At 35.8% G+C, this 26,621-nt stretch overlaps 1 protein-coding gene and 1 pseudogene across 2 annotated transcripts; both read left to right on the top strand.

Annotated features, from left to right (window-relative positions):
- The first annotated feature begins 3,666 nt into the window (after positions 1 to 3,666).
- LOC148196907 (uncharacterized) lies at positions 3,667 to 6,671 on the top strand. The gene is made up of 3 exons (XM_088093540.1): positions 3,667 to 3,880; positions 5,643 to 5,804; positions 6,019 to 6,671. Exons 1-3 carry the CDS (start codon positions 3,667 to 3,669, stop codon positions 6,093 to 6,095), a joined length of 453 nt encoding a protein of 150 aa, XP_087949666.1. The 3' UTR covers positions 6,096 to 6,671.
- Positions 6,672 to 14,680: 8,009 nt separating this feature from the next.
- LOC148196906 (signal recognition particle 9 kDa protein-like) lies at positions 14,681 to 16,978 on the top strand (annotated as a pseudogene). Its single transcript, XR_015780397.1, has 4 exons — positions 14,681 to 14,818; positions 15,073 to 15,141; positions 16,365 to 16,458; positions 16,673 to 16,978. The product of XR_015780397.1 is annotated as a signal recognition particle 9 kDa protein-like (transcript).
- Positions 16,979 to 26,621: the final 9,643 nt, after the last annotated feature.

Genomic DNA, 26,621 nt, shown 5'->3' with positions numbered 1-26,621 from the left:
AAATAAAAATAAAAATAATAATAATATTATTTAAACATAAAAGCATGCATTAGCATTTAATGTATGCGTGCAAAATAAAGCTGCAGAGCATTCTTCAGGTCATTAAAATGACCTATAAAAATAAAAAATAATTTCTGAATTCTCCAGTACGTGGCAGAGGATTAACCCTCACTTTCATTATAATATTGCAATGTACAACAATCAAGAAAAAGAATAGGGTTTATAGACTACAGAAACCTTTTTAAGCAATATGATCATGTACGCATCCCAATCAAAATAATTGCCTTTTACTGCAATTCTGTAGAGGGGAAAGCTGAGAAATTTTCTAAGCCCAGCAATTAAATTGGAGACACGCAGTATAAAAAAAAATTACAATGCTGTAACAGGTCATGAGATGACCCAAAAACTGAAACGCAGAAACAGGGTTCCCTCTTTATATTAAAGAGATGAAGTCCTGAAACGGGAGAGAAAGAAAAAACGAACAGACATAAACTGTTTATCGACTTTAGACAAATCCTCTTGATCCGGTTTTAGTTTTATCTTTCGCTTTTATCGTTTATCGACTTTAGACAAATCCAAATCAACGAAAAACATGCAAGGCAGAGGAATAAACAATGCTCTGATACCAAATGATAAAATAGCAGAGTATGAAATTGACCTAAACATGTTATATTAACATCACAGTAACACATTCAGATCAAAAACAGCGGAAGAAAAAATGAAAGAATAATGTGCGTACCTCCTGCCATTGCAATTTTGTAAATCTAAACACAAGACAGCTTTGTTTTCTAAACCTTGACTCACTCAAACTCGATGGTGTGTTTTTCTGAATAGAGGAGTAGGCTTAGTGATCAAAACTGAGAGTAACCCATTCCCTTATATAAAGTCTGGCCATCACAGGTTTCAAAATAAATGGGCTTTACGTTTAAAAATTAATAACTGCTCTATAACCTCTATGCAGTTAAAAGCATAAAATAATGGCTTAATGGACCACTTTATGTTCCTTAAAAATAGGAACTGAAAATGCTATAATATTTATTTTATATTTAAAATAATGCTAACATCCCGGCCATGGCCGCCGCTGCTGCCACCTCTTCTTCGTACGCGAGGCCGAGATGCTCGCCTTCTATCTATCGCGTCACTGCTTCCAGCCGCCGCCGCACACGCACCAATAAGCCGCGAACCAGACCAACCACTGCTGCACACGATCCGGCCACCTAGGGAGGGGTTCGCTTCTGCCACCAGATCCAGGCCCCTCCTCCCTTCTCTTCTCTTCGCGTGACGGTGTTATCGGCTGCCAGCTGAAGGAACGGTTTCTCCCCCTTTGTTCCTGTACTTTGATTGGGTTTGACTCTTGGGGTTTTTAGTGGTTGATGGGTGAAGTTGAACTGGATGTTGATTTGGCCGTGTGTGAGTGTTACGGAAGAAGATAATGAAGCTTTTGGGTGATGGGTTCTTGTGACGTGCGTGATGGAGGGTGGTGTTTTACTGTCTGTGTGAAAAAAAATGAAAATGGTTTTGGTTTCTTTGACAGTTGAAAGATGAAGTTGAAGTAGGGTGGTTACGGGTATATCCGTGGGTGTGTGAATATGGGGAATGAGTGTTTAGCCGTGTATAAGGTGTTGGTGTTGATGGGTGAATATGGAGGATGGGCAGTTACTAGTAGCATGTGGGCGTACGGATGAAGAGATGGATTATGGTTGAAGGTAGAGGTATTCCCAGTAGCCGTGGGTGTATTTGGGTTGTTGGGAATGGATGAAGATTGAAGGTTGGGTGAGGGAATAAGGATTGTGACGGGAAATGTAGTGGAGGTAGTGAATGAGTTGTGAAGAAGAAATGGTTGGGATGGTTACGGGTGAGAGGAGCCAGTGCTTTGTGCCGTGGTCATTAACATTTGGAGATCAAAATGAAGTAAAAAGAGGTGATGATAGGGGTTGGCCGTGAGGTGACAACGAAGAGGGAAGGGACGAATATTGATGGATGTTGGAGGTGAGGACGATCAAGGGGTTGTCTGTCATGAAGGGATGAAGATGATGGGCTGTTGGAGATGAAGGCTCCTCCAGAATTTGAAGTTCGGTCATGGCATCATCATCTCAGGTGTCCTCCCCTTTGATGGAGGCCAGTGCACTCCTTAAATTGGCAGAAAATCCCCAAATTGTCGGCAAGCCTCCTGGGGCCCTGACGAGCATGGGGAAATCACCTGGACGAGCGGTAGAAAAGAAGTGAGTTGGGCGAGCGCCAGAATAAGGAGTGACCTGGACGAGCGGCACGATTGTAAAAAGCCGAAGGTCTGTGATATTCGGTTCTTGAACGAACGCCTCAGACTGTTTGGACGAACTCTAAGAATCACGCAGGGCGAACGTTAAAAACGAATCAACTGGATCCAACACTATTGGGCCGAACACTGACATCAAATCAAACTAGACCGAACGCACTAAACCGAACGCTAATCAAAATAAAGCACCATTAGTACGTACGCAGAAGACCAACATCATGCAGACCGAACGTTAATTTCACCAACCGAACGTTCAAATGAAGAGACCGAGCGTTCTTTTAAACAATAATGACCGAACGCTAATAAATACTAAAGAACGAACGGTAAACATGCGAGGCCGATCGGTCGAACACTTGAATAGTGGAACACTTGAGGATGACGGTTATATATTGAAACGCTTGAGTATGACCGAATGGTAGTGTGTGGAAAGCTTGATGATGAACGAACGGTTGAAACGAAGGACGAGCGTCCTAAAGGACCGAGTGGCCGAACGGTCGACTAGTGGTTGCCTCATGGATGGCCGAACGTTTAAGGTGAGATCGAAATGCTGAACAATTGAGGATGAGCGATCGGTTGAGGCTGAGAACTAACGAACGTCCTATCAAACTGAATGACCGAACGGTTGATATCCGATCCTTCAAGGTAACATTAGTTTTAATAAAGTTCAGGATAATATCATGGGAATTGGTTAAATGGGTAATAGAAAGTAAATTAGGAGATCAATTACGGGTATAAAAACAACAAAGTCAACTGTAAGGTATGAGAAGGGTTATGTAGTACTTATGCTACAAGCTTGTGTTTGTGAACCATTAATTGCAGTTATAAAAGGAAAATTGACAACGGTAGTAAAGGAAGAGAAAAGAGAAGGATTACTAGATACATGATCAATTGCACTGGAGTCAATGACCCAAGGACCAAGGGAGGGAGATTGAGAGAGACCAGTGAATGAATTACGGTGTGTGCCACCAAAGCAGTGTTACTGGAGGATTGGCATGTTGCATACCATAAAGTGTTTAAACATTGGTGTAGATAAATCAACCAATAAGGTAGGAGCAACAGGTGACTTAACAATATATGGTTGGGCAATATTGTGTGATTGAAGGGTTTTCCCATTTAGCTTCAAATACCTATCAATTGTATGTCCAATGCGATGACATAACATGGTTTGCATTTTGGATGATGTTTGTGGATGAATTGGCACGATGCGATCACAACCCTATATTTGCTGGAAAGAGTGGTGGTTGTCAAAAACTCATTGGAAGCTGTGCCTAAATAGTGAAAGGGAACCTGTGAAAGGTTTGCAAAAAAATAAAAATCCTTCTGTTTCGACTGGATCCGGGCGGACCCCGCAAAAACACACTTGAATTGTGAACGATCGTTGCAGGAGGTCGATGGCGTGCGGACGGTTGATTGATGACGGGCAGGCGAACGCTTGCGGCTCTTCCAGTGGATTGGACGGACGGCACAAAGGCGGACGGACGCTTTCTGGTGCTGCTCCTCCTCCATGTTGGGCGGACGTCCTCTGGCGCTGCATCTCACTCCAAGTTGGGCGGACATCCTCCTACTCCAAGTGCTACTCCACACTCCGAGTTGGGGAGGGGCCGGGTACCTGCTAAAGGCACTCCGACGCTCAAGTCAGTATTATGACAGAGCGATTGTAATGCGTGTATGCATCGTTATTCAAGTTAGTCTAGAGTTCATACCTGAGACCTTTATTTATAGCGAATTGTAATGGGCTTTTACCTTTTGGGGGCCTTGGGACGGCCCAATAATACCTTAATCTTCGTTAAGGACTTTAATGTGTCATTAGCATTTAACCGTGTAATCAGCAACGTGCGTCGGTTGGGAATGATGGACGGTCAGGGATGTTACCCTAGGTGGGCGTCCTGCTCTCGGGCGGACGTCCAATCCTTGGGCGGACGTCCAGCTCTTGGGCGGTCGTCCACTCCTTGGGCGGTCGTCCACTCCTTGGGCGGACATCCAACTCTTGGGCGGTTGTCCACTCTTGGGCGGACGTCCACTCTTTGGGCGGACGTCCAACTCTTGGGCGGTCGTCCACTCCTAGGGCGGACGCCCAGCTCGTGAACGCATATCAGATTATTGGGCGGACTGGCGGATGACGGACGTCCTTGGACGGACGTCCGGTTCCTAAGGACGCTCGGTCCAGACTGTTTGGCGGACGTCCACTTCTTGGGCGGTCGTCCACTCTTTGGGCGGACGTCCAGCTCTTGGGCGGACGTTCTACTTTGGGTAGACGTCCTCTATCGGTACATATGGCGCCGTCTATGTGGGCGTCCTTCCGTACGGCATCCGGCACCTCTGGTACACCTTCAAAGACAAATGGGTCTACCGGACACATTTCCGAAAAACAAGATCTTATGATAAACTTTAGAAAAGAAAGAAACATTGAGCTGAGACCGTGTTTATGAAGCAACGTGGGTGTTTCAATTATATCTATCTAGAAAAAGGAATGAATGCAATGAATAGATGAAATTTGATATCCTCTGAAAATAAATATGTGATATGGAAATAAATAAAAACATTCCTAATAATACATATATAATCTAGATTATGTTGATTATATAATATCAATTTTGTTGGAATAATAATTAAATCTGTGTATGCTAGTGTAATCACTAAGTCTAAAGTAGGGAGTAGTGTGTTGGGAAGTCTCTTCCAACTATACCTAGTTCTGTTCCTAGCAGTCAAGTACAGTCCTTTGATTTTTTCATCTCCCTAGTGTATCAGCTCTTTATTGTTATAAATAGAAGACCATAAGAGGGTCCTTTAAGCCCTCCAAAAGTGTTTTCTCTGTTTTTAATCTTAAGTAACTCCATACTTCTTTAACTACGGCAATACACGTGAAGTTACCCATTAATGTTTCAGTTGGGTTGCCCTTTTAATTCGGGTGGTATATAACTCTGCCAATAAAATTATTCTATCAGATTCTCTAAAGAAGAATATAATATGCATAAAAGAAGCTTAAGATTAAAACAGAGAGGAAATATATTTTTGAGGGCTTGAAAGACCCCTCTAATCATCTTCTATTTATAATGATAGAAATCTGATATAATGGGAAGATGAAAGATCAAAAAAGTTTACTAGATACCTAGGGACATAACTAGGTACAACAGGAAGCAGCTCCCAACACACTACTCCCTTCTTAGACTTAATAATGACTCTAACATTATAATTATTCTGACAAAGAAAATAATATACTAATAAAATTCTCATGATTGTTGGTGGTGAAAATTTAATTTAGCCGCGTATGAGCTCTCATTTTAATTAGCAGAACAAAATCTGTTATTCAATGATTTGTAATAATTATATTCCTAGCAATTAGCATCATTTTCCATTGTTTTATGATTGACTGCCTCTTACATTATTAGCCTCGTAATCTTAATTTCTAATTGTCAATTGTTGTACTTTTTACAGTGTCTAAAGTACAAGACAGACCAAGCACAGGAGGCTAAGAAGATGGAAAAACTGAACAATATGTTCTTTGCTTTGATGGCCCGTGGTCCTGATGGTATGTCTTACTCTAAGCTGTTAATGTGATGATGCTTTAACTAAAAAGACTTCTGTGCAACATTCGTGTTATCTATAAAACTGGTCAAAGACAGATTCTTTTGAGAATACGAAACCACTCAGTGCAATATTCCTTTATGGTTTACATTGATTGTGTTTTTCTTGTCTGGTGCTGAGATTTCTTTCTACATTCTCCATCACTTGTAATTCTGCAGTTGATCTATCAGAAGTCACTGGAAAAGAGCAAATGGATGCTCAACCAAGCAAGAAAGGAAGAGGAAGGAAGCAATAACTTGCTCTTTGCGAGACATGATGGTTTTGAGTCAGAGGACTTTCTAAGAATTTGAACAGTTATACTTTTCCCGATCTAATTATTACTTCTTAAGATTCTATGATGAAAGTGGTTGTATATTGAAGTTTTGAAGTCTGAATTTCTGATCTTTTGCTGATCTTTTGGAAGTCTTGAGTATTACAGAATTTAGTTATGCCACCAAGATTTACTGTGCATCGTTACCGTTATTGAATCCTTTTACATCTATCCAATGGTGCAGCCAAACCACCGTGTCAGCAGTTCATCATCAAACTAGAATTTCCTTACTAACTTAGCAATTACAAAATATTGTTGTGTGCTTCTGTCTAAATGAGATTGGTGGCCAAATTGTTGAAGCTACAACAGGCTAAGGCCAACTTGCAGGATTCATAGTTCATAGTCACTGGGAGTGAATATTGGATGCTATCCCCCAAGAAATATGGAATTTTAGATCCCATAGATTACACGTTATTGGTATGGTATGGGATTGACTGCTGCTTCCAACACCTTTTTTTTTTCCTGCACCGTTATAAAACTATAAATTCCATCTTACCCTTATTCAATCATTCTTTGACCACCACAAACCCATGACGGTTTTACTCAATCATTGTTCAAGACATCATTCTAACGTAACTTTGCAACGTAAACCTTTTATGCGTTACTTATTTTTCCGTATGAAATTAGTTCACCGCTTCTATGTTAGTGCATGGGCATGAATCTCGTTACGGAGTGGTAATTAAAATTAAGAAAATAATTGATAATATAAAATTACAATTGCTCTTATAGGGCTAAAGCGTGTATATAAACCAAAAAATTTAAATACTTATCTGAATTAATAGTTACTTATCTGAATTAAAAAAAATTCAAGATTTTTTAATAAAATTTAAATGGTTCTAATACTTCTGTTGGTTTAGGACATGCAGATTCTTAATCTTATTCTTTAAAATTATAAACTGAAATTGTGAAAGATACCATTATAATACAATCAACAAATTATGTTAAAGTAAAATAGTTTTACATAAACAATTTAAACGTCTTGTCAAATAAAATATCTTAAAAAGCAAATAGGTCATTTGATTGTTATTTTCTTTATTTCTAAATTCTTATTTTTTTATTGTATTTTAATACATAAAAAACGAGTCATAGTAAGAAGAATAACAAAATTGAAAAAAAATTGACATTTGATATAAGAAATTTAATTCAAACTTTTTCAAAAAAACTGTTTATAAATATTGTTACGTTTTTAGAATGAATTGAAATAAAAAAAAAACTTTAAATTACTTATTTATAAAAAGGCTTAATTACCTACTTAGTCCCCATGTTCAGAGGTAATTTGCTGTTTAGTACCCGGTTTTAAAAATGTAGGCATTTGATACCTATGTTTTGAAATTTGTATCAATTGAATCCTACCCACTTAACGCCGTTATAAATCTAACGTTTTTTCTGACTGTGTATGTGATTTGTGGACGAGCGGTTATGGACGAGCGTTCGCTTCGTTGGACGAGCGTCCTCTTCTGCCTGACTGGGCGTTCGCTTCGTTGGACGAGCGTCCTCTTCTGCCTGACTGGGCGTTCGCTTCGCTGGACGAGCGTCCTCTTCTGCCTCGCTGGACGAGCGTCCTCTTCGCTGGACGAGCGTCCTCGTCGCTCGTCCACAAACGCTCGTCCACAAATCACATACACAGTCAGAAAAACGTTAGATTTATAACGGCGTTAAGTGGGTAGGATTCAATTGATACAAATTTCAAAACATAGGTATCAAATGCCTACATTTTTAAAACCGGGTACTAAACAGCAAATTACCTCCGAACATGGGGACTAAGTAGGTAATTAAGCCTTTATAAAAATGATAATCTTTAAGGATCTTGGACTAAAATTAAAGTTCCAGGTATACATTTACAAATGTGATAAGCTTTCGTTCAGCATTAATTAATTAAAATTTAAAGTCCTTATTTGTAAAAAAAGAAAAAGGTAAACTTTTGGGGATATCTGTGTATTTTATTTTTCCTATTTGCAGAAGTTAAAACGCCTCTCTAAAACATGACGAAAAAAACTGAGTTTTTCCTTTAAGCAGATCTAAGTCTAACCCAATTTTATTGTTTAAAAGGCTTGCTTGCAGTGCCTACGAGCTTTCGGCTTTGCCACTATTGAGGCTCTTTCGGATTGAATAGAAAACGCTCGAAGTGCTCCCATCGAAGGGTTTTCACTGCCTCATTTTGTTTCTCGTAGTTCGCGGTAAACACTGAATCGATTTTCATTTTTCTTCTATGGATCAAAATTGACTCAAATTGATAATATGTTTTACTTTTCATGGATCATTTGATTTGGATTGATTCTTAAATGGTTATTGTCACGTCGTTGTTGAATGATGAGAGTGATGTTAGAAGGATTTTTCCATTTTTGTTTTGGATGTCATGTACTGAGGATTTCATGACATGCTGTTATTGATAGTTGTAGGTCCCCACTTATGTGGGTATTTACTCTATGCAATTAAGTGAGTTTTCTTTTTTTTAGCTAGTCACTTGTGAGTGTGTGTGTTCAAAGTGTAGGCTTAAATGGCTTGCAATGTGGCATTGGTGGGTTTTGGATCCTTGAAGGAACCTGGTACTTCTTGAATGGCTTCTCTTGTGATGTTCCTCTCTTTTAATAGGGTAACTTGCATTGTTGTTTGCATAATTTTCTAAGAAAGTAGGGTTGTAGACAAATCAAAGATCGATAAGAATGAGATATTCCTTCAATATAAATCTAATTTGTTTTTTTTGACAAGTTTTTTATTTTATTATAAACGTGAGTTTCTTTTTGTCGGAGAATGTGGATTGGTTCATTCGGTTGATAATATTCGTGTGAAATTTCGGAAGGTGTGAGACTATGCATTTGAATTTGTTGTTTTTTTAGTTTTGTTGATAAAGAAATTTAATTGCTCACTATAGATCCTAATTTTTCATCATATGTACACTTTGTTATCAATTTAGTGACACTGATTTTTTATATTTTCATTTTTTTCTCATTGACATGCAAGTGAACTTAGTTGACCAGAGCTTGACAATTGGCAGAAAATTGTTTCGAAGTCTCTGTCTGGTGCGATGGTTTACATAATTGAGTGGGACAAATTTGTGGAGCAATCCATTCAGTTGTTCCGTGCTGATCCTGATTCTGTAATTCTATACCTTCAACGTTTTCTCCTTTCTTAAAGTAACAGAAGCCTGACAAACTTCATTCAGACTTTTGTTTTATTTTACTGTTATAAAAGCCTTTAATGGGTATATTTGCTCTGTTTTCATATTCAGTTGTGCAATACTCAATTGATTTTTTATAATTTAGTTTCTTGATTGTCCAAGTTATCCAACTTGTCCTTCTTGTTCTATTAAAACGTACTGAAAATGAAATTTCTTCAATTGTATTTGAAGCATACGTGGTATGTCATGAAGTACAGGCACTATGATGGCAAGTTGGTAGTTAAGGTCACTGATAAACGGTAGATATCAGTTTGTTTTTCTAGAACAAAACAAATATATATTCAATGTATTTTAATTTTTAAATGCCAGTGTTTTATGCATGTTTGAGATTGTAAATGTGGATTGACATGAAATCATAATCTGATTCTTCTATACAACATGTGTTAATGGGTTTAATGTGTTCAACCAAGTTTATCTACTGAGAGATACAATTAACTTCTTTCCTCAATCCAAAATTACATAAAAGTTTGTTAGTTAACTAGAGAGTTTGGCAATCTTGCAGTTCACGGTTGTCGATTTTTTCTGCGAACATGATGAATGGCATGATCCAATTATTTTTTTTCCTCCCTAATGAGGTTTGTGCCATGCTGAATTGTTTCCATGGGTGAATTACTTTGGATTGTTACTCCAAGGTCGTATCACCCATTTTGATCAAAATACCCTAATTGCCCTAATTGTTGCACGACCCTTTCCTAATACATGATCCCTCTCTCTGCCTTTGTTTCTTCCTATCTTCCCTTGTAATTATCCCTCTCTACTTTAACCTACTGGATCCTCTCTTTCCTCTTGTTTCGTGTTCTGTTCTCCTTCTAAAGTTACTGTAAATGTTAAAAAGGTGGAGGTGGTTGTAGAATAAATTACACTAAGCAGTCATAAGGTTATGATAAATTACACAAGCACCTTCTACTTATTAACATCTTCCTTATAGGGGTAGACGGTGTAATCCTTTCAAACAATTAGGGTTGTTATTGTAATGCATAAAGAATTTTAGTATAATGTTTTTTAAACAATCAAGGGAGTTGTGCAGGGATGGAAAAATTCAGGAATGTTTTTTGTATTTTTAAGATGTGGTTAGTGCAATTTACTCTACTATTTATTTTTTCGTTGATGTGATTTGAAAGTTGAGGTTTGTAATCTAGTGACTATTTACTTTCTGACTATATTAGTTTCTCACTTTATAACTTGTTTTGTTTAGATAGAGGATTAATGGACTACTCTTCTTCTAGGGCTATAAACACCTCATTACGGTTTGCTTTAAGACTAAATTAGTTTTTTTGTTTTTTTTTCGCGACCATCAATGTCATGAACATTGCCTGATTGTGTTTCCAAATAGTTTGGAATGAAATATGAGTTTAAGGTTGATAAATGGCCTAATTGGACATTAAGTTAATGTTTTGTTGATTGTTCCTTTCTCCTCTAGCATTATATAATTTAGATAATTTTAGAGTAATGTTAGCAATACACCAAGGAATTCAACTTGGGATTCTATTCAGACTTGGAAAGGGGATACAAAATCATAAACCATGGAACTACAACATGATGCATAAGGTTTTACAAGATATATAAAATTTGTACAAATGCATATAATATAAGAGAGAAAAACCCATGTAACATTTAATTAAGGTTAAATTTATAATCAAAGACTAATAAGCATATGAAAGTCAGTGGCTAAACCCCACACAAAGCTCATTTCTCAAGTCATAAATAACAAAGCAGCATAAAAATGACTGTAGTAGTGCCAAGTGACTATTCCAAGAGCAAAACACAACATTTGAACTCTTAGACTAGATCTCTAAAATAGAAATCCAAATTGAAATCATAATTGCTCTAGAGATTCTTATTTCTTCCATAGTAGAGAATCAATGGACCAAGCAAGCCGAGCAACAGAAGTAGAGAAACCAAACAGAGAGTCTGCAACCTCAAGCACACAATAAAGAGCTCTGGTTGCAGTGGTTCATGCAATGCATTTTGGGGGCCTAGTAAGAGATGACACATGTTGCAATAGAGTTTGAAAAAGATGTAGTGATGTCAGGTCATTGAAGGTGTTTTTCTCTGTTGATAGTGGGTTTTATGGGCATAGGTTTACAAGAGCCCAAAATGAAAAAGAAACTTAACGCGGTTCCAAAAGTTGGCTCTCAAACAAGATCCACACAAACTTAAAAGCTCTGAAATTCCACGTTTTTTACAATTCTACCTGTTTTTCTCAACATCTATTCTAAGCATGGTCAAACTCGTTAAGGCATGATAGAGTTATAGAATCATATGTGATTCTGTATACCATGCAATGCACTAACAAATTATTTCCATTACACTCTACTATTGGGTAAAAATAATGGGATCTCAACTCTCAATGACGAGTCTCATTAATTTTTTAATGATACAAACCCATTTATAGGTGTACATCTAGTTGCTTAAGCTTTTAGGAGAATTGGTTCTTATGCCTTTTAAGCCTGGTGGTCTGAAGTTAGTCCCTTCCATGCACCCTTTTATATCTATGTCGACTTGAGTTCAACATGTATAGGGCTTGTGCATTCTCTGCACTCGTCCAAATGGTGGCATGGTTGAGATATCTAACCATTCAAAACCTTCAAGTAATTGAGACCACCAATCCAATTATAGCTTGGATATTGATGAAATTGTGAGGAGATTCATTAGAGTGGAAAGAACATTGTTTTATGGAGTTCAACATGTTCTTTGATGGGGCCTAAATGAAAGTGGTATCAAGGAATCCTTGAACCTACTAGATTATATTAAACTGAAGCATTAAGAGGAATAGGGAAAGACCATTTAAAATAAAATTCTATTATTGCCAATGAAAGCACTTTTGTAAGATAGCAATCACTTGAGAATTAATCTGTAAAATAATTCTAGAGGGCTTGATTAATCATTCTCTTAATCTTCTATTTATAAGAATAAATTTATACAAGAGTACATGATAAATAGGGCAACCCTAGACACAATATAATCATGATAAATAGGGTAACCCTTGACACAATATAATGATGATAAATAGGGTAAATATCCTAACACAATCCAAATCTTAAACAAATTTTAGCCCTCAGATGAAAATAATCCTAGATGTCTAGACTACATACCATATAAATGACTTCTCATGAGCAACAAATCCAGGAAGTTGCTCCATGTAGACATAACAAAGGTCACAGACTAATAAGCATATGAAAATCAGTGGCTAAATCCCACACAAACCTCATTTCACAAGTCATAAATAACAAAGCAGCATAAAAATGACTGTAGTAGTGCCAAGTGACTATTCCAAGAGCAAAACACAACATTTGAACTCTTAGACTAGACCTCTAAAATAGATATCCAAATTGAAATAATAATTGCTCTAGAGATCCTTATTTCTTCCACAGTAGAGAATCAATGGACCAAGCAAGCCGAGCAGCAGAAGTAGAGTAACCAAACAGAGAGTCTGCAACCTCAAACACACAATAAAGAGCTCTGGTTGCAGTGGTTCATCCAATGCATTTTGGGGGCCTAGTAAGAGATGACACATGTTGCAATAGAGTTTGAAAAGGATGTAGTGATGTCAGGTCATTGAAGGTGTTTTTCTCTGTTGATAGTGGGTTTTATGGGCATAGGTTTACAAGAGCCCAAAATGAAAAAGAAACTTAACGCGGTTCCAAAAGTTGGCTCTCAAACAAGATCCACACAAACTTAAAAGCTCTGAAATTCCACGTTTTTTACAATTCTACCTGTTTTTCTCAACATCTATTCTAAGCATGGTCAAACTCGTTAAGGCATGATAGAGTTATAGAATCATATGTAGAAGTTAAAACGCCTCTCTAAAACATAACGAAATAGAAATCGGGTTTTTCATTTAAGCATATCTAAGTCTAACCCAATTTTACTGTATAAAAGGCTTGCTTGCAGTGCCTACGAGCTTTCGGCTTTGGCACTACGCAAAGTGTTCCATCGAAAGGTTTTCACTGCCTCATTTTGTTTCTTGTAGTTCGTAGGTAAGCACTGAATCGATTTTGATTGTTTTGCTATGGATCAAAATTGACTCGAATTGATAACGTCTTTTACTTTTCATGGATCATTTGATTTCCATTGATTCTTAAATTGTTATTGCCACGTCATTGTTGAATGAATGAGAGTCATGTTAGAAGGATTTCATGACATGCTGTTATTGACAGTGGTAGGTCCCCACTTTGTGAATATTTACTTTATGCAATTAAGTGGGTGATAACTCCTTAAATTTGCATTCTTTTAGGTGTTTAGGAGTCTATGTTAGTCTATTTTAGTCTTTACTTGTTTAGAATTAGGCTAGATTTAGGTTTTTCTTTAAATTCTTTAGTTTTGTATAATTTTAGTTAAAAATAGGTTTTTAGGTGTATTTTGTAGAATTTTTAAATAATTAGGAAATTAATATTTTTTTTAGAAATTTTTTTGATAAATATTCTTTTCTTTTATTTGATTTTCTTTTCTTTCTTTAATTTTGGATTAATACTCTTTGTGCAGTGGTGCTCCTGGACTCTTTGGGCTGTTTGAATTGAAGCTGATTAACATTTGGGCCACTGCTGCCACGCTTGAAGTTGGTGCTGATGCCACTGAATTGGGCCGTCTTAAGCTGGGCCGCGAGGAAGCTTTCTGCACCGCTGCTGGAATTCACTGAATTGGCGCTGCTGTCATAGACTGGGTTGATTGCACAAGTTGGGTCTGCAACTTTAGTGAAACGGTGCGCACAAGCAGCAGCTGCCTTATGGGTCTCTTCCCCTCGTTTTCATTTGAAGAAAGAACCCAAAGCTAGGGCAATGCTAAAGGTGAGAGAGGAAAGCTCCCAATGTTCAAGCCATTTACCCAGTGCTCCAATCGTCACTGACCGGTGGAGAAGAAGAGCTGACCGGAGCTGCCACGTGGATAGGATCGACGGTCAGAGTAAAGCAACGAACCTGGTACTTCTTGAATGGCTTCTCTTGTGATGTTCCTCTCTTTTAATAGGGTAACTTGCATTGTTGTTTGCATAATTTACTAAGAAAGTAGGGTTGTAGACAAATCAAAGATGGATAAGAATGAGATATTCCTTCAATATAATTCTAATTTGTTTTTTTTGACAAGTTTTTTATTTTATTATAAACGTGAGTTTCTTTTTGTCGGAGAATGTGGATTGGTTCATTCGGTTGATAATATTCGTGTGAAATTTTGGGAGGTGTGAGACTATGCTTTTGAATTTGTTGTTTTTTTAGTTTTGTTGATAAAGAAATTTAATTGCTCACTATAGATCCTAATTTTTCATCATATGTACACTTTGTTATCAATTTAGTGACACTGGTTTTTTATATTTTCATTTTTTTCTCATTGACACGCAGGTAAACTTAGTTGACCACAGCTTGACAATTGGCAGAAAATTGTTTCGAAGTCTCTGTCTGGTGCGATGGTTTACATTACTGAGTGGGACAAATTCGTGGAGCAATCCATTCAGTTGTTCCGTGCTGATCCTGATTCTGTAATTCTATACCTACAATTTTTCTCGTTTCTTAAAGTAGAAGCCTGACAAACTTCATTCAGACTTTTGTTTTATTTTACTGTTATAAAAGCTTTTAATTGGTATATTTTCTCTGTTTTCATATTCAGTTGTGCAATATTCAATTAATTTTTTATAATTCAGTTTCTTGATTGTCCAAGTTATCGAACTTGTCCTTCTTGTTCTATTAAAACGTACTGAAAATGAAATTTCTTCTTCAATTGTTTTTGGAACAGACACGGTATGTCATGAAGTACAGGCACTGTGATGGCAAGTTGGTACTTAAGGTCACTGATAACCGGTAGGTATCAGTTTGTTTTTCTAGAACAAAACAAATATATATTCAATGTATTTTAATTTTTAAATGTCAGTCTTTTGTGCATGTTTGAGATTGTAAATGTGGATTGACATGAAATCATCATCTGATTCTTCTATACAAAATGTCTTGATGGGTTTAAAGTGTTCAGCCAAGTTTATCTGCTGAGAGATAGAGTTAACTTGTTTCCTCAATCCAAAATTACATAACAGTTCATTAGTTAACTAGAGAGTTTGGCAATCTTGCAGTTCATGGTTGTCTATTTTTTCTGCGAACTTGATGAATGGCATGATCCAATTATTTTTTTTTCCTCCCTAATGAGTTGTGTGCCATGCTAAATTGATTCCATGGGTGAATTACTTTGGATTGTTACTCCAAGGTCGTATCACCCATTTTGATCAAAATACCCTACCTGCCCTAATTGCTGCACGAACCTTTCCTAATACATGATCCCTCTCTCTGCCTTTGTTTGTTCCTCTCTTCCCTTGAAATTCTCCCTCTCTACTCTAACCTACTGGATCCTCTCTTTCCTCTTGTTTCGTGTTCTGTTCTCCTTCTAAAGTTATTGTAAATGTTAAAAAGGTGGAGGTGCTTGTAGAATAAATTAAACTAATCAGTGTAATGTTATGTGAAATTACACAAGCACCTTCTGCTTATTAACATCTTCCTTATAGGGGTAGACGGTGTAATGCTTTCAAACAATTAGGGTGGTTACTGTAATGCATAAAGAATGTTAGTATAATGTTTTTTAAAAGAAGTTTAAGATTAAAACGGAGAGGAAATATATTTTTGAGGGCTTGAAAGACCCCTCTAATCATCTTCTATTTATAATGATAGAAATCTGATATAATGGGAAGATGAAAGATCAAAAAAGTTTACTAGATACCTAGGGACATAACTAGGTACAACAGGAAGCAGCTCCCAACACACTACTCCCTTCTTAGACTTAATAATGACTCTAACATTATAATTATTCTGACAAAGAAAATAATATACTAATAAAATTCTCATGATTGTTGGTGGTGAAAATTTAATTTAGCCGCGTATGAGCTCTCATTTTAATTAGCAGAACAAAATCTGTTATTCAATGATTTGTAATAATTATATTCCTAGCAATTAGCATCATTTTCCATTGTTTTATGATTGACTGCCTCTTACATTATTAGCCTCGTAATCTTAATTTCTAATTGTCAATTGTTGTACTTTTTACAGTGTCTAAAGTACAAGACAGACCAAGCACAGGAGGCTAAGAAGATGGAAAAACTGAACAATATGTTCTTTGCTTTGATGGCCCGTGGTCCTGATGGTATGTCTTACTCTAAGCTGTTAATGTGATGATGCTTTAACTAAAAAGACTTCTGTGCAACATTCGTGTTATCTATAAAACTGGTCAAAGACAGATTCTTTTGAGAATACGAAACCACTCAGTGCAATATTCCTTTATGGTTTACATTGATTGTGTTTTTCTTGTCTGGTGCTGAGATTTCTTTCTACATTCTCCATCACTTGTAATTCTGCAGTTGATCTATCAGAAGTCACTGGAAAAGAGCAAATGGATGCTCAACCAAGCAAGAAAGGAAGAGGAAGGAAGCAATAACTTGCTCTTTGCGAGACATGATGGTTTTGAGTCAGAGGACTTTCTAAGAATTTGAACAGTTATACTTTTCCCGATCTAATTATTACTCCTTCAGATTCTATGATGAAAGTGGTTGTATATTGAAGTTTTGAAGTCTGAATTTCTGATCTTTTGGAAGTCTTGAGTATTACAGAATTTAGTTATGCCACCAAGATTTACTGTGCATCGTTACCGTTATTGAATCCTTTTACATCTATCCAATGGTGCAGCCAAACCACCGTGTCAGCAGTTCATCATCAAACTAGAATTTCCTTACTAACTTAGCAATTACAAAATATTGTTGTGTGCTTCTGTCTAAATGAGATTGGTGGCCAAATTGTTGAAGCTACAACAGGCTAAGGCCAACTTGCAGGATTCATAGTTCATAGTCACTGGGAGTGAATATTGGATGCTATCCCCCAAGAAATATGGAATTTTAGATCCCATAGATTACACGTTATTGGTATGGTATGGGATTGACTGCTGCTTCCAACACCTTTTTTTTTTCCTGCACCGTTATAAAACTATAAATTCCATCTTACCCTTATTCAATCATTCTTTGACCACCACAAACCCATGACGGTTTTACTCAATCATTGTTCAAGACATCATTCTAACGTAACTTTGCAACGTAAACCTTTTATGCGTTACTTATTTTTCCGTATGAAATTAGTTCACCGCTTCTATGTTAGTGCATGGGCATGAATCTCGTTACGGAGTGGTATTAAAATTAAGAAAATAATTGATCATATAAAATTACAATTGCTCTTATAGGGCTAAAGCGTGTATATAAACCAAAAAATTTAAATACTTATCTGAATTAATAGTTACTTATCTGAATTAAAAAAAATTCAAGATTTTTTAATAAAATTTAAATGGTTCTAATACTTCTGTTGGTTTAGGACATGCAGATTCTTAATCTTATTCTTTAAAATTATAAACTGAAATTGTGAAAGATACCATTATAATACAATCAACAAATTATGTTAAAGTAAAATAGTTTTACATAAACAATTTAAACGTCTTGTCAAATAAAATATCTTAAAAAGCAAATGGGTCATTTGATTGTTATTTTCTTTATTTCTAAATTCTTATTTTTTTATTGTATTTTAATACATAAAAAACGAGTCATAGTAAGAAGAATAACAAAATTGAAAAAAAATTGACATTTGATATAAGAAATTTAATTCAAACTTTTTCAAAAAAACTGTTTATAAATATTGTTACGTTTTAAAATGAATTGAAATAAAAAAAAAACTTTAAATTACTTATTTATAAAAAGGCTTAATTACCTACTTAGTCCCCATGTTCAGAGGTAATTTGCTGTTTAGTACCCGGTTTTAAAAATGTAGGCATTTGATACCTATGTTTTGAAATTTGTATCAATTGAATCCTACCCACTTAACGCCGTTATAAATCTAACGTTTTTTCTGACTGTGTATGTGATTTGTGGACGAGCGGTTATGGACGAGCGTTCGCTTCGTTGGACGAGCGTCCTCTTCTGCCTGACTGGGCGTTCGCTTCGTTGGACGAGCGTCCTCTTCTGCCTGACTGGGCGTTCGCTTCGCTGGACGAGCGTCCTCTTCTGCCTCGCTGGACGAGCGTCCTCTTCGCTGGACGAGCGGTAGTGTGTGGAAAGCTTGATGATGACCGAACGGTTGAAACGAAGGACGAGCGTCCTAAAGGACCGAGTGGCCGAACGGTCGACTAGTGAATGCCTCATGGATGGCCGAACGTTTAAGGTGAGATCGAAATACTGAACAATTGAGGATGAGCGATCGGTTGAGGCTGAGAACTAACGAACGTCCTATCAAACTGAATGACCGAACGGTTGAGCACAAGCGGGCGAGCGTCACTGAGACGCATGGTAAAGGACGATCGATTTCATGTAGAGGATGGAACCGAACGCGCTCAATGGAGGACGAACGTTTTTCTTTTTTTTTTGTTATTTTTTATTTTATTTATTATATTTTCTTCTTCCCTTGTTTATTTATCTATTTATTTGTTTATTTGTTATTTTTTTCTTTTTATATACAGATATTTTTTTTATTTTTCTTTTTACGATAAAATAAATTTATCTAGTAAATCCGGACGAAATTGGGTGTTGACAGTAGTTATATATTGACTTGTGTAAAATTTGTTAGAATCGCTGCAGCGGAATTATTAGCGTGGTAACAAACCAAGAGGGGGGGTGAATTGGTTATATTCTTTTATTATGCCTTTTTAATATTTTTCTCTTAATTTTACTTACTGGGCGAATGATTAAATATAAATGACAGAGTAAGGGAAAGAGAAAAATTGCACAGGTGATTTTATCCTGGTTCAGATCACTAGGATCCTACGTCCAGTCGCTTATCTCAAACAAGATAAACCTTTTTCACTATCACAAAACAGTTACAAATATTAGTCACACAGAAAAACAATTTGTAACAGTTTAGAAATTACCACCTCTCTTGAAACCACAAGAGATGAACTTACACCTCCTTTGAATCTTCACAAAGGATGATCACCTCCTTCGAATGCTTCACGAAGGATGATTCTCTTCCAGACACTTCCTCAGACACACCAAGGATGATCAAGCTATTCCTCTGTCACCGCAGTACCACTTCAGGACTTTGCAGACAAGAGTTTCCTTAGCTTCAGCAAATTCACAGAGTTCTCAAAAGAGTTCAGAGTACTAGAGCACAAGGGAAGAGTTATTTTTGAGATAAAGAGTGAGCCATTTTATAGACTCAGCCTAATACCCTTCCATTCTTCGAAAACGGGCCATCTAACGCATTTAATCGATTAACATAAATATTAATCGATTAATAATGAGTACAACGGCTAGTTTTTCAAATCTGAAACCCCCAACGGCTAGTTTTTCAAATCTGAAACCCCCAACGGCTAGTGTTAATTGATTATTCTCAGGAATAATCAATTAGCTAAATAAATCAAATATAAATTACAAGAATCAACCCTAATAGATATTTGAGCACTATTACATCAACTTTGATTATTATAAAAGCTTTATAAAATACAGAGATCTTCAATTTGTCTTTATGGATCTTGACTTGTGCAAATCTGTTCATCATCAAAACTTCATCTTTGATTTTTGCTAACAAAATTTGGTTTTCATGATTATAATTTCTTATTTTCGAGTTACTGTGGTGAAAAATTTCTATTAATTGTTTTCACCGTTGGATTTAGCTAAAATTTTAGTATGTGAATCCTAAGACCTATTACTAAACTTTGACCGTTCGGATTTGAAAATAGAAGGAGAAATAAATACTGCAATTTTGAGTAAATTAGTTACCCTGTAGTTCTGTTACTAAGTTGTCTCGGTAAAAATATAGATTTTGACCTATTTAATCGTTAGATCAACCTCAAAATTTGATATATGATTCTTAGGACATATTAATACAATTTGACCGATCGGATTTGTAATTGAAGGTCTATGTTTAGAGAAAGAAATTTCGAAAGTGTGAAACAATCGGATGAACACTGTATTGTTGTTCTTAAGCTATCATGGTACAAATTTCATATATATTTCATCTACCGTTAGATTGAGCGCAAACTTTAGTATGTAGTTCATAAGACATATTAAGTGATCTTGACCGTTCAAATTTGGAATTAGATGTCTGTGCTTAGAGGAATTCATTCCGCATTTTGAGTTTAACCGAGAACCACTTAAATTTCTGTCTCTGAGTTACCTCGGTAAAATCTCCATATCTACTTAGATAACCGTTAGATTAATCTGAACTTTTAGTATGTTGTTCCTAAGAGATAGTGGCATACTTCGACCGTTCGGATTTTAGATCGGAGTTACAGATTTAGAGATATTAATTTCGTATCTTCTCAGGGATCTCAATATTGCTTAATTTATGCTTTTGGATCATTTATACAAAAATTATGATTTCCGCCTCATTAACCGTTGGATTGGACTGAAAATTTTACCATATGAGTTAAACATGCTGATTATTAGTTTGATTGGTTCAGATCTGTAATTAATGATATGAGTGAAGAAAAATCTATTCACGAAATAGTAAATTTATTTGCATTGAGTAAAAAAAAAAAACTTGGATATTATATCCTTAAATTGTATGTGTAGTTGTATTTTGGAGATTGGAGGATGAGTAATATAATATATTCTATATTATAAAATTTAATTATATTGAACATTCTGAGTTGTCATAATTATTTGAGTTAAGTCATGAATTGTAAATAAGTTGATGGTAAATTTGGATGGGTAGTATAGGCATTATTGCCATAATTGTAAATCTGAATTTTTATTTATTTTCCTACAACTTTGGTAAGTCGAGAGGGGAAAGGTTTGAAGCCGAACACTACTTTGGTAAGTAGGTGGGAAAATGAGAGGTGAATTTAACATAAACCATACTACTTTGGTAAGTAGGCTGAATATTACCTTCTTGTGCTACTTTGGTAAGTAGACAATATCACCTTATTGTGCTACTTTGTTAAGTAGACAATATCACCTCATTGTACTACTTTGGTAAGTAGACAATATTACCTTATTGTGCTACTTTGGTAAGTAGACAATATCATCTTGTTGTACTACTTTGGTAAGTAGATAATAAAAATCACCTTGTTAGATTACTTTGGTAAGTAATCAGTATATCATGGTTATACTACTTTGGTAAGTAGACAGAAGGATTGTTGACTGCTGTGCTTTGGTAAGTAGGCAGATTAATAATATGTTGTATTGACTCTAGTGAATCGACTGATGATTTTGACTGGAGAAATATTATGAAGTATCAGTGTAATAGTTGGTTTTTGAGTATGTTTGAGATGCATGTATTTGACTGATTGCCACACTTGTGATGTTAGTAAGATTGTGGATGATGTATATTTCTTGAATCGGTTAGCTCACCCTACTGTTTGTGTTTGTGCATGTGAATGCAATGATCGTATAATGTGTGATATTATACGGGAGCAGAAACTATTTCAGATGAATTAGCAGATGGTTCTGGACTTGCTTAGAAGATGAGAGATCTGTGGGGGAAAAAGGAGACATGGGGAATTTCTAAAATAAATCTGTGTTTGAATTTCCGAACTGTGGGAAATTTTAAATTTCAAAAGTTTATGAACTGTGTGGGATTTTATTTTCAGAAGACTTGTGTTGTAATAAAGAACTTAATATTTTGTTGATGTTGAAATTAAATTTAGAAAAAAAAAATTATATGTATTTTATGGAACATAAATTGTAACGCCAAATTCGGGGTGTTACAGGACAAATTTGTGGAGCAATCCATTCAATTGTTTCGTGCTGATCCTGACTCTGTAATTCTATACCTTCAACGTTTTCGCGTTTCTTAAAGTAACAGAAGCCTGACAAACTTCATTCAGAATTTTGTTTTATTTTACTGTTATAAAAGCTTTTAATTGGTATATTTGCTTTCTTTTCATATTCAGTTGTGTAATACTCAATTGATTTTTTATAATTCAGTTTCTTGATTGTCCAAGTTATCCAACTTGTCCTTCTTGTTCTATTAAAACGTACTGAAAATGAAATTTCTTCAATTGTATTTGAAGCATACGTGGTATGTCATGAAGTACATGCACTATGATGGCAAGTTGGTAGTTAAGGTCACTGATAAATGGTAGATATCGGTTTGTTTTTCTAGAACAAAACAAATATATATTCAATGTATTTTAATTTTTAAATGCCAGTGTTTTATGCATGTTTGAGATTGTAAATGTGGATTGACATGAAATCATAATATGATTCTTCTATACAACATGTGTTAATGGGTTTAATGTGTTCAGCCAAGTTTATCTACTGAGAGATACAATTAACTTCTTTCCTCAATCCAAAATTACATAAAAGTTTGTTAGTTAACTAGAGAGTTTGGCAATCTTGCAGTTCACGGTTGTCGATTTTTTCTGCCAACTTGATGAATGGCATGATCCAATTACTTTTTTTCCTCCCTAATGAGGTTTGTGCCATGCTGAATTGTTTCCATGGGTGAATTACTTTGGATTGTTACTCCAAGGTCGTATCACCCATTTTGATCAAAATACCCTAATTGCCCTAATTGTTGCACGACCCTTTCCTAATACATGATCCCTCTCTCTGCCTTTGTTTCTTCCTATCTTCCCTTGTAATTATCCCTCTCTACTTTAACCTACTGGATCCTCTCTTTCCTCTTGTTTCGTGTTCTGTTCTCCTTCTAAAGTTACTGTAAATGTTAAAAAGGTGGAGGTGGTTGTAGAATAAATTACACTAAGCAGTCGTAAGGTTATGTGAAATTACACAAGCACCTTCTGCTTATTAACATCTTCCTTATAGGGGTAGACGGTGTAATCCTTTCAAACAATTAGGGTTGTTACTGTAATGCGTAAGAATGTTAGTATAATGTTTTTTAAACAATTAAGGGAGTTGTGCAGGGATGGAAAAATTCAGGAATGTTTTTTGTATTTTTAAGAGGTGGTTAGTGCAATTTACTCTACTATTTATTTTTTCGTTGATGTGATTTGAAAGTTGAGGTTTGTAATCTAGTGACTATTTACTTTCTGACTATATTAGTATCTCACTTTATAACTTGTTTTGTTTAGATAGAGGATTAATGGACTACTCTTCTTCTAGGGCTATAAACACCTCATTACGGTTTGCTTTAAGACTAAATTAGTTTTTTTGTTTTTTTTTCGCGACCATCAATGTCATGAACATTGCCTGATTGTGTTTCCAAATAGTTTGGAATGAAATATGAGTTTAAGGTTGATCAATGGCCTAATTGGACATTAAGTTAATGTTTTGTTGATTATTCCTTTCTCCTCTAGCATTATATAATTTAGATAATTTTAGAGTAATGTTAGCAATACACCAAGGAATTCAACTTGGGATTCTATTCAGACTTGGAAAGGGGATACAAAATCATAAACCATGGAACTACAACATGATGCATAAGGTTTTACAAGATATATAAAATTCGTACAAATGCATATAATATAAGAGAGAAAAACCCATGTAACATTTAATTAAGGTTAAATTTATAATCAAAGACTAATAAGCATATGAAAGTCAGTGGCTAAACCCCACACAAAGCTCATTTCTCAAGTCATAAATAACAAAGCAACATAAAAATGACTGTAGTAGTGCCAAGTGACTATTCCAAGAGCAAAACACAACATTTGAACTCTTAGACTAGACCTCTAAAATAGAAATCCAAATTGAAATCATAATTGCTCTAGAGATTCTTATTTCTTCCATAGTAGAGAATCAATGGACCAAGCAAGCCGAGCAACAGAAGTAGAGAAACCAAACAGAGAGTCTGCAACCTCAAGCACACAATAAAGAGCTCTGGTTGCAGTGGTTCATGCAATGCATTTTGGGGGCCTAGTAAGAGATGACACATGTTGCAATAGAGTTTGAAAAGGATGTCGTGATGTCAGGTCATTGAAGGTGTTTTTCTTTGTTGATAGTGGGTTTTATGGGCATAGGTTTACAAGAGCCCAAAATGAAAAAGAAACTTAACGCGGTTCCAAAAGTTGGCTCTCAAACAAGATCCACACAAACTTAAAAGCTTTGAAATTCCACGTTTTTTACAATTCTACCTGTTTTTCTCAACATCTATTCTAAGCATGGTCAAACTCGTTAAGGCATGATAGAGTTATAGAATCATATGTGATTCTGTATACCATGCAATGCACTAAAAAATAATGGGATCTCAACTCTCAATGACGAGTCTCATTAATTTTTTAATGATACAGACCCATTTATAGGTGTACATCTAGTTGCTTAAGCTTTTAGGAGAATTGGTTCTTATGCCTTTTAAGCCTGGTGGTCTGAAGTTAGTCCCTTCCATGCACCCTTTTATATCTATGTCGACTTGAGTTCAACATGTATAGGGCTTGTGCATTCTCTGCACTCGTCCAAATGGTGGCATGGTTGAGATATCTAACCACCTACTAGATTATATTAAACTGAAGCATTAAGAGGAATAGGGAAAGACCATTTAAAATAAAATTCTATTATTGCCAATGAAAGCACTTTTGTAAGATAGAATTCACTTGAGAATTAATCTGTAAAATAATTCTAGAGGGCTTGATTAATCATTCTCTTAATCTTCTATTTATAAGAATAAATTTATACAAGAGTACATGATAAATAGGGCAACCCTAGACACAATATAATCATGATAAATAGGGTAACCCTTGACACAATATAATGATGATAAATAGGGTAAATATCCTAACACAATCCAAATCTTAAACAAATTTTAGCCCTCAGATGAAAATAATCCTAGATGTCTAGACTACATACCATATAAATGACTTCTCATGAGCAACAAATCCAGGAAGTTGCTCCATGTAGACATAACAAAGGTCACAGACTAATAAGCATATGAAAATCAGTGGCTAAATCCCACACAAACCTCATTTCACAAGTCATAAATAACAAAGCAGCATAAAAATGACTGTAGTAGTGCCAAGTGACTATTCCAAGAGCAAAACACAACATTTGAACTCTTAGACTAGACCTCTAAAATAGATATCCAAATTGAAATAATAATTGCTCTAGAGATCCTTATTTCTTCCATAGTAGAGAATCAATGGACCAAGCAAGCCGAGCAGCAGAAGTAGAGTAACCAAACAGAGAGTCTGCAACCTCAAACACACAATAAAGAGCTCTGGTTGCAGTGGTTCATGCAATGCATTTTGGGGGCCTGGTAAGAGATGACACATGTTGCAATAGAGTTTGAAAAGGATGTAGTGATGTCAGGTCATTGCAGGTGTTTTTCTCTGTTGATAGTGGGTTTTATGGGCATAGGTTTACAAGAGCCCAAAATGAAAAAGAAACTTAACGCGGTTCCAAAAGTTGGCTCTTAAACAAGATCCACACAAACTTAAAAGCTCTGAAATTCCACGTTTTTTACAATTCTACCTGTTTTGCTCAACATCTATTTTAAGCATGGTCAAACTCGTTAAGGCATGATAGAGTTATAGAATCATATGTAGAAGTTAAAACGCCTCTCTAAAACATAACGAAACAGAAATTGGGTTTTTCATTTAAGCATATCTAAGTCTAACCCAATTTTACTGTATAAAAGGCTTGCTTGCAGTGCCTACGAGCTTTCGGCTTTGGCACTACGCAAAGTGTTCCATCGAAAGGTTTTCACTGCCTCATTTTGTTTCTCGTAGTTCGTAGGTAAGCACTGAATCAATTTTGATTGTTTTGCTATGGATCAAAATTGACTCGAATTGATAACGTCTTTTACTTTTCATGGATCATTTGATTTCGATTGATTCTTAAATTGTTATTGCCACGTCGTTGTTGAATGAATGAGAGTCATGTTAGAAGGATTTCATGACATGCTGTTATTGATAGTGGTAGGTCCCCACTTTGTGAATATTTACTTTATGCAATTAAGTGGGTGATAACTCCTTAAATTTGCATTCTTTTAGGTGTTTAGGAGTCTATGTTAGTCTATTTTAGTCTTTACTTGTTTAGAATTAGGCTAGATTTAGGTTTTTCTTTAAATTCTTTAGTTTTGTATAATTTTAGTTAAAAATAGGTTTTTAGGTGTATTTTGTAGAATTTTTAAATAATTAGGAAATTAATATTTTTTTTAGAAAATCTTTTGATAAATATTCTTTTCTTTTATTTGATTTTCTTTTCTTTCTTTAATTTTGGATTAATACTCTTTGTGCAGTGGTGCTCCTGGACTCTTTGGGCTGTTTGAATTGAAGCTGATTAACATTTGGGCCATTGCTGCCACGCTTGAAGTTGGTGCAGATGCCACTGAATTGGGCCGTCTTAAGCTGGGCCGCGAGGAAGCTTTCTGCACCGCTGCTGGAATGCACTGAATTGGCGCTGCTGTCATAGACTGGGTTGATTGCACAAGTTGGGTCTG

Source organism: Vigna umbellata, chromosome 6, assembly GCF_029865625.1.
Source record: "Vigna umbellata cultivar VRB3 chromosome 6, Vumbellata_1.0, whole genome shotgun sequence".
NCBI classification, from domain to species: domain Eukaryota; kingdom Viridiplantae; phylum Streptophyta; class Magnoliopsida; order Fabales; family Fabaceae; genus Vigna; species Vigna umbellata.
The sequence above is the reverse complement of the archived record's forward strand: the minus strand, read 5'-3'. Positions and strand labels throughout refer to the sequence as shown.